We start from the raw sequence: 9,325 nt of genomic DNA, 5'->3' as shown, positions 1-9,325 counted from the left end.
AGTTGATCCGATCAACGGAACAGCCTGCTCGTGAAATTAACGTGCAAGTGGCTGAGCACTCCACAGATATGTGTACCCTTAACGTAGCTCTCGGGGATATTCAGCGTGACACAATCTCATGATTGTAAGATCTACGCTCTAACCACTGAGCCATGCACCTTCACACACACACACACACACACACATATATAGATAGATAGATAGATAGAAAACAAAAATGCATGTGGAGGAAATCACATCTTAAATAGTAGATTTCACCTTACAAAGCTGATTGTTGTTTTTATTTTGGTAACACATTTAGATATAGAAAATATCATTGAAATTAATATTTCCAAAAATACATGTTAACATATTGTTTTCTAGGTAATCCAAAATTAGTTAAATAAAATGTGCACTTTGAATTTAATCAATTTTGGATCACCTTGAAAACATTGTGCTAACATGTATTTTTGGATATACTAATTTCAATGACATTTTCTGTATCTAAATGTGTTACCAAAATAGAAACAATTGTTGGCTTTGTAAGGTGAATTTTCTCCACATGCATTTTTGTTTTCTAATATATCTTTCCTGAAATGCTTCTAAATGATATCTGGACCTACTGCTTGTCATACAGGAGGATGTGTTTTTTTTACTTGCATTTCTTGGTATCTCATTGTTGGATATAGACAACCAAATTCATTTAAAATTGAGTGCTTTATTGATATCAGTTGATATCTGCCTGGATTTTTTAACATAGCAGTTATGTCAAGAAATTGACAGAATAAGTACTAGGCTTTCAAAAATAAGTCCTGGGTTGATTTCTTCAATTAAAACCCTTCAAGGCGGTGCTCCAGCATGGTTGCAGTCAAATGACTAGAACAAGCAAAAGAATAAAAGAATATTATATATATAAGTCGCCATGATAGATCACTAGCCACTATACATTCTTTTTTATCTCTCCTTGTTTCTTTCTGTGTTCCTTTCTGTAGAAGAGCGTAGGCTCAAAACGTTAAAGACTTTTTCACTTCTCGAGCTTTATACTAATACATCTGTTTGTTTTCTACACCACCTGTCTTCGTCTTTTGCTTTTTTGTGAATTCTCCCTATATATATCGTCATCGTCGTTTAACGTCCGCTTTCCATGCTAGCATGGGTTGAACGATTTGACTGAGGACTGGTGAAACCAGATGGCTACACCAGGCTCCAATCTGATTTGGCAGAGTTTCTACAGCTGGATGCCCTTCTATATATATATATATATACATATATATATACACATATACATCTCCTCATTTTGCATTTGCTTTCTACACTTGGTGTGACTTGGACAGTAAAGAGAACTAGATCTTCTTTGTGCATTCTATTTTTGACTTAGTTTCTACAGCCCTCTACTTTCCTAACAACCACTTTACTGAGTATGGCATAATGTATCATGGTACTAGCACTAGAGTTTCTCATGTCCTCTTCAAAATTAACATATCCTCTAGACCAAAGGTTCTTAACCCATTTTGGCCAAACACCCCCTTTTGACCCTTGGAGTTACAAATGGCCCCTTTACAAAATATTTTTATTTTTCAGTATACTATTTATTTTGATATCAGCAGATAATGATTAAAAAATAAAGGACATCATTTTACATATGTGCTTGTATGCAGCTGGGAGTACAAATGTACTAGACTCTACGGATCAGCTTGCTCATCATCACCACTTTCCAGTGTCCTAACATGCAATTTTATATGCACACACTCACACACACACACACACACACACGCACGCACACACACTCAATGTTTGTCTGTGTGAAAAGAGGATCATAGATCGTGTTAATAGAAGTTGTATGCTAGTGTTTCTTTTAAGGGGCTGCATTTGAAAACTGAAAATGTCAGACATTGGTGAAAAAGAAAACTATATGGAGGCAAATTTTATTTTGTTTTCACTAAATAAAAATGGTGGGAAAGCAAAAGTATCCTTAATAATTTGATAAGGATCTGGTGTTTGCCAAAAAAACCCCAAAAAAACCCACTTCTCTCTATTTATAAACTAAAAAACTAAGCCAAAAATAAAATGTATATACATGATCTGACAGTTGGACATGTGTGCATTTCAATTTCTCCAAGTTGTCTTCTTTTTGTGTCTTTCCTATCTTTCAGTGGAGTAAATGTTCAAAACATCAGACATATCTTTGTTGTTTTCCCTATTTCCTGAACTTCAAACTAATACCAACTCTAACGCTATCTTTTTTCATTTATTTTCCAGGTGAGTGACACTACAGAACATTCTTCAGTATTTGAAGAAACCAGTCCTCATTTTATTGGTCAGGTAAGGGGATTCTGTTTACTCTTGTTGTCTCCAATCCATTCAGCTATCTCTTGTTATAACGTCAGGGCTGAAAAAAGTTACTTGTACCTACACACTTTTACATTCCTTTCTATCAAACTGCACACACCTTTACCACTTATTTTACATACCTTTACATATACCCAGATTAAGTTTTTGCAAGCATCTATTGATGACTGGAAGCCATCAGTTATATTTTCAAAACTTAAAAGACAAATATATATGAAATTAATGGCATTTAAGATTTAAACAGCTACCTTATATAACTTCTTGGAAAGTGATTTTTCCAGTACATCAGTTAAATTGTGAGTTCTTGATGTCCTCAAGAGCTTCATTATCTAAATTATTAATTCTCATTAAAAATGGTATGGAAGACAATCCAGAATTTGAATCAAAATTAGACTATAACAAGGAGTGAATCTAATCCTGACATAGGCAGGCTTTTTTTCAGAAGTAAGCCACCTGAGATACAGCTAAACATCAAGTGGGCCTTTCTGCTAAAAAAAAGTGACGGTTATTTTTCATTAGGCATGCCATTCAGAAAGACCCATGGGTCACACTTTGCCCATGACTGGTCTAATATTAGCAGTAAGAGTAACAACTCTAGACATGTTTAAGTCTTATTAAACCTCATCAGTAAAATGTACAGAATTAGTCATTTGGGTAATGACTGTGCTCAAAGTTATAATTTAAAAACCAAGTTTTTGTCTTACCTTCAAGCATGGCAACACTCACTTTAAAGTTATGTTTTCATGCAGATTGTATCTCAGGTATTTCCCTCCAGCCTTCTAAACTACAATACACCACAGTTTTTATTGAAAAACACACTTGTACACTTCTTTAGTTAATCTAAGATCCAACAGTCACAGTTACACTACATTTTACTGATGAGGCTGAATAAGGCCAAGACCTGTCTGAAGTTGTTGCCCTTATTACCATGGACTAGATTCACTCTTTCATTGCAGACTGATTTTAATTAGATTTAATTAACATTTTTTGGTTGTTTCTCCTGCTATTTTTACCAGACTTGCGTTGTAAAGCACCTGTGCTAATTCCACATAAAAAGCACCTATGCTGGCACTACATAAAAAGCACCCAGTACACTCTGTAAAGTGGTTAGTGTTAGAAAAGGCACTCAGCCATAGAAACCATGCCAAAACGGATGACCAGAGCCTAGTGCAGCCCTCCTGGCTTTGCCAGCTCCTGTCAAACTGTCCAACCCATGCCAGCATGGAAAACAGATATTAAATGATGATGATAATGATGTTTTTTGGCTTACAATAATATCAAGTATACTATCACATTACTCTACTCTGCTATTGAGTTTTCTGCCTTAGGCATCCCTAGGTAATTTCTGCTACTGAAGGCTCAGTAGCAGCTGTAGAATGTGACTACTGCTGATGATGATGATGATGATGGCGACGGCAGCATTGACAACATTCACATTCCCTGTTTTCACCCCACATAGTCCAGGCTCTGAAAAAGAGAAGGACAGGAGAACCCAAAGAGGCCTTCAGTGTTGACACATGTCTGGGAGAAGTGTGATGGAAGAGAATTTTAATGGTGAGCAAGTATTTATAGTGGGCTGGTGATTGACAGCTTGTCAATCATTGGCCAGTGGTGGTGTTAGGGTGGTGGAGGTGATGATCAGTTGGTGATATTTATATGTAGTCTAAAATAGTAGTTCCTAACTTTTTTTTAAGCTCATGGCCCCACCCTACCCCATTTTGAAATCTTCAATTTTCCTCTACTTCAGTTTTGTAATAAACTGATAATACAGGCCAGTTTTGAAAACAATTTTAAATCTTTAATAAAATTAAAATTTTTAAATTTATAAAATTTTGAATATTGTTTTAAATTAGATTTATTATCATAAAATTTATTTCTATGAATAGTTAAAAACTGATACTTTGAAATGAAAATTTTTTTGAACAAAAATTTATCATAATAAGCATTATTAAAAGCAGGTATAGCTATGTGGTAAGAAGTTTGCTTCCCAACCACATGGTTCCAGGTTCAGTCTCACTGTATAGCACCTTGGGTAGCTTCCTTCTACTATAGCCCCAGGGCTGACCAAAGTCGTGTGAGTTGATTTTTTTGGGGGGAAACTGAAAGAAGCCTATCATGTATGTGTATACATGTGTATGGTTGTGTATCTTTATGCTTATTTAAGGATGATGAACGAAACCTGATTTCCAGAGGTGTGATACTCAAACTCCAAATAATCCCTCTTAGCATATGGCTATGATGCTTCCCCACTACTCCTGTTCATGATCCGAAATGCACATATCATCAGTCACTAAGAGAGATACTCAAGTGGTTAGGATCAAACAACTAACAAACAAATCTGCGTACTGAGCGGAATATTGGCTGTAACCCATCATGTACATGATTACACCTCCAATCAGTTAAGACGAGAAACCATAAGAGCCACTGCCTAGTTCTGCATCAGAGCATATTATTGTTGTTGTTGGCAGAATCATTAGGACACCAGACAGAATGCTTAGCAGCATTTCCACCAGCTTTATGTTCTGAGTTCAAATGCTATCAAAGCATGACTTGGCTTTTCATCCTGCAGAGGACAATAAAGTAAGTATCAGTTGAGTACAGGGGTCAATGTAATCAACTTTGCCCTCCACTAAACATGCCAGGTTTTGTGCTTATAATAGAAACAATCATTGAGAAGTGGTAATAGTTAATTAAACTAATTCCAGTATTTGATTGGTGCCCTTATTTCATCTGTTTTGGAATGATGAAAGGTTAAGATAACCTCAGCAGAACGTAACAGGCTGTAACTAAATACAGCAATGAATTTTGTCTGACACTACTAACAAAAATCTCTTAAACATAAAACTTCTTGTTGAAATAAGATCCCGGACATATAAGCCTTTCTATCATTGAAGAGACATGATCCCAAAAATATAAGCCCTTCTTTTATTGAAGGGACATGATCCTGAAAACAGAAGCCTTTGTAGGAACAACATCTCTAAAATATAAGACTTATTATTGAAAGAATAAGATCCCTAAAACAAGCCTTTCTATTATTGAAGAGACAAAATCCCCAAAATATAAACCCTTTTATTGAAGGGACATGATCCTGAAAACAGAAACCTTTGTAGGAACAACATCTCTAAAATATAAGACCTATTATTGAAAGGGCGCAAAATCCCTGAAAAACACAAGGCCTTCTACTTTTGTGGGAACAAGATCCTTAAAACATAAGCCTTTCTATTGTTCTAAAATATAAGACCTATTAAAAAGGACAAAATCCATAAAACAGAAGACTTTCTATTCCTCACATTTCAAATTATTCCACATTCCATAAACTCTCTTTTCCATTAATTTTTGCTGTTACAGGCCTTCGCCACTTTCCTCTAAAATAAACCTGTGTGTTATGTGCCCCTATCTCCCTCTTCTCTTCTCCCACCTCTCTCTCTCTCTCTACAAGTCATTCATGGATCTCTAAATACCTCAGGCCCTTTTCTCCACTTCGATTTTTGTCTGTCTCTAATCTCTCCTCACTTTAGTTAACTCTCCCCCTCACTTTAGTTAACTCTCCCTGTCACTCTCTTCACCCTCTACTCTAGCTAACTTTCCTCCTCCCTTTACTACTACTACTACTGCAGTTTGTCTAAGCTCTCCCTAGCTCCACCACCCACCTTATCCCACCCCTACAGCAGGATAAACATAACATTGTTTACACTTAATAATTTAGCACTAAAGTTTGGATGCAGCTATTGGTAGTAGTGGTGTTGGTGGTGGTGGTGGTTGCTTTATGTTGTGGTAATGGTTGTTTGGTCATGGTTGGGGTGTGATTGATCATGGCTAAGATGACAGCTATGATCCTTCATCTTGATCACCACCACCTTCACTATCACTTAGCTTTGTGGTGGAGGTGGCGAATGTTGCTATAGTAACAGTTGTGATGCTAGAAGACAAAACAACATTTGACAACTACAAGCGTCTCCCAGCTGTTTTACTGAGATTGCAGAAATCTAGAGAGTTCTCTCTCTTGGTCTTTTGATATTAATTTTCATTAACACTAATCACTTTTCTTCTCATTAAAGTCATGATATTTCATTTGATTAAAAATTACTTTCATCTCACCACCTTCTGTGTCTTTTATCATTTACTTGATTCAGTGATTAAGCTACAACCATACTGGGGCACCACCTTGAATGGTTTTAGTCAAGTAAATCATCTCCAGTAATTAACTGGTCACAAGTATATTTACTCTTTTACTCTTTTACTTGTTTCAGTCATTTGACCGCAGCCATGCTGGAGCACCGCCTTTAGTTGAGCAAATCGACCCCAGGGTTTATTCTTTGGAAGTCTAGTACTTATTCTATAGGTCTCTTTTGCCGAACCGCTAAGTTACGGCTATGTAAACACACCAGCATTGGTTGTCAAGCAATGTTGGGGGGACAAACACAGACACAAACATATACACACACATACATACATATATATATATATATATAGGGCTTCTTTCAGTTTCTGTCTACCAAATCCACTCACAAGGCTTTGGTTGGCCTGAGGCTATAGTAGAAGACACTTGCCCAAGGTGCCACGCAGTGGGACTGAACCCGGAACCATGTGGTTGGTAAGCAAGCTACTTACCACACAGCCACTCTTGCGCCTGCATGTATATAAATATGCAAGCAATACACACAGCTAAAAAAAATTAGCATATGGTAACTGGCATGTAAATCTAATCGTCAAAAATTTGACAAAACAAAAAAACAAATCTACATCAGGTTGTTGATGTAGAAGCCTAGTGGTTATAAAACCTTTGACAGAAAAGGTCTACAAGAATTTGACCAGTATATAAGATACAACAGAAATGCTAAATACATTCAATTCTTGAAAATGAGACTGTGAAGTTCAAGAAACATTGAATATGTATTTAAGAATTTTATTGTTCCAAACTAGTTGTAAAAGAACTAATAAGAAATTACAAAAAAAAAACCTACAATTAAAAACATGACTCTCCAACACAGTCACTTATTGATTAAAACATATACATACATACACACAAACACACGCATATACACATGCACATTGTAAAGTGGTTGGCATTAGGAAGGGCATCCAGTTGTAGAAACCATGGCAAAGCTGATATTAGAGCTCAACAGTGCCCTGTGACTTGCTGAATCCTGTCAAACCATCCAACCCATGTCAGCATAGAAAAACGGACAGACCATTAAATGATGATGATGGTGTATATATTTGTATGTGTGCGTGTGTATGGCTCTATCATTGTCCATTTGTTTTCATGTGTGTGTGTATGTGTTTGTCTGTTGCTGCCTTCCCTCACTCTCTTCCTGTTTGTGTGTGTGTGTATGCTGTTTCAATATCAACATTACAGACATACTTTACCCTAATCATTACTGCTATTGACCTTAGGGGTAGGTGGATAGGGTAGATGTACCTACTCCCTCTCTCTCTCTCTCTCTCTCTCTCCCCTCTCATATATACATTATACAAGTGTGTACGTGTGTGTGCTTGCATATACATGTATGTTAATCTAACCCATCTCTTTATGCTTGTCTCTGTATCTATATCTCTAAATACATTTGCCAGCCTATCCATCTTCCTCTGTCTCTGTCTCCCTGTCTGTCTGTGTATATTTTTCTAAACCCCTACTGATCAGAATTCCTCTGATGCCGGTAGTGGTGGCGGCAGCAGCGGCGGCAGTGGTGGTGGTGGTGGTGGTATTTGTAGTGGCACTGGATTATTACAGGCTGGTGTAGGCAGCAGTAGTGATAGTATTGGGTATAGTAGAGGTGTTAGTGTGAATGATGATGTTACAGCATCTGTGGTGGTGTGGGTGAGGGGTAACGTTAGTAGTGGTGGTGATGTTTCTACCATAGCGACGGTAATGTTGGAGGTGGTGGTGCTTGTAGCTCTGACACCAACCCCACTGCCACCATCACCACCTCCATCATCATCATCATTACCACTATGCTTATCATCACCACAATCATCACTATTGCCACCATCATCATCACCACCATTACCACCACTACCACCTTCACCACTACCACCTTCACCACTACCGCCCTCTCTCTGTCTACACTTCCAGTAAGATAACACCAAATAATTTAATTTCTTGTTGATTTTTATGATGCTGTCTACTTAACAAAACATTTGTAAAACAGAAAAAAAACAGCAGGTTCAATCCCAAGTGACAGCAGCTGAGATTACAGTTAATTTAACCATCACTATCACACTTGGTGGGACAAGGTTGGCTTCATTAAATTACATGTGTTGCCTATGTTGTATTATAGTTTAAGTGGCTGAGTACTCCACAAGCATATGTACCTGTGATGTAAATGTCTGCCAAACTCAGCATGACAACAGTGAATCTCCATTGGAAAGGCTTCCACACAGTTTCCACCTAGCTGATTACGTGTAAAATGTTTGGGTTGATATGGGATTATGAGAGAACTTTGTCCACTTCTCTGTGGGACTGAACCTGGAACTACATCATTGCAAATAGAACTCTTTAACTATTTAGCTGTGCTTGCACACTGCATATACACATATATATACATATGCATAAACATAAATTTGCTCATATACATCATACCACAATACACACACACAACACATGCACATACACATGCAACACATGCAACACACGAGCTATTGAAGGAATCTTGACATGGCTGTTCTAGATGCCAGAAATAGCAGCAAAATCTTTCACAAATCACACCCTCTTCTATTAAAGAAGGACACGTTGGATACTGTGGTCCTAGGCTCCCTCTGCATATAAGAAAAACATGGGTTGGCCATGGCTGGGGTACAGATCATAAGTTTACTTTCTAAGAACTGATCTGAGGCTAAACAACACAGAATACGGATAGGCATACCTCTAGTATGCACACACACACACACACATTACAATGCATGTATACACATACACAGCCCCTATATGTGGAGACACCAATATAAGAGCATTACTGAAGACATTACTAACATTGAAAGTTACACTATTTACATA

At 37.3% G+C, this 9,325-nt stretch overlaps 1 protein-coding gene across 5 annotated transcripts in view; it reads left to right on the top strand.

Moving 5' to 3' along the window:
• Window positions 1-9,325, top strand: part of LOC106877701 (rho GTPase-activating protein 21) — a 373,680-nt gene that overhangs the window by 156,856 nt on the left and 207,499 nt on the right. For 3 of the 5 annotated variants that reach the window (XM_052970827.1, XM_014926655.2, XM_014926656.2), the window contains one exon: window positions 2,239-2,301. The exons of the other annotated variants lie outside the window; for them this stretch is intronic. In XM_052970827.1, coding sequence (XP_052826787.1) covers window positions 2,239-2,301 — 63 coding nt within the window. The remainder of the gene's footprint in view (window positions 1-2,238; window positions 2,302-9,325) is intronic. 5 annotated transcript variants of the gene reach the window in all.

This window comes from Octopus bimaculoides, chromosome 9 (assembly GCF_001194135.2).
Source record: "Octopus bimaculoides isolate UCB-OBI-ISO-001 chromosome 9, ASM119413v2, whole genome shotgun sequence".
Lineage (NCBI taxonomy): Eukaryota > Metazoa > Mollusca > Cephalopoda > Octopoda > Octopodidae > Octopus > Octopus bimaculoides.
Note: the sequence above shows the minus strand (reverse complement) of the source record. Positions and strands in the feature narration are given on the sequence as shown.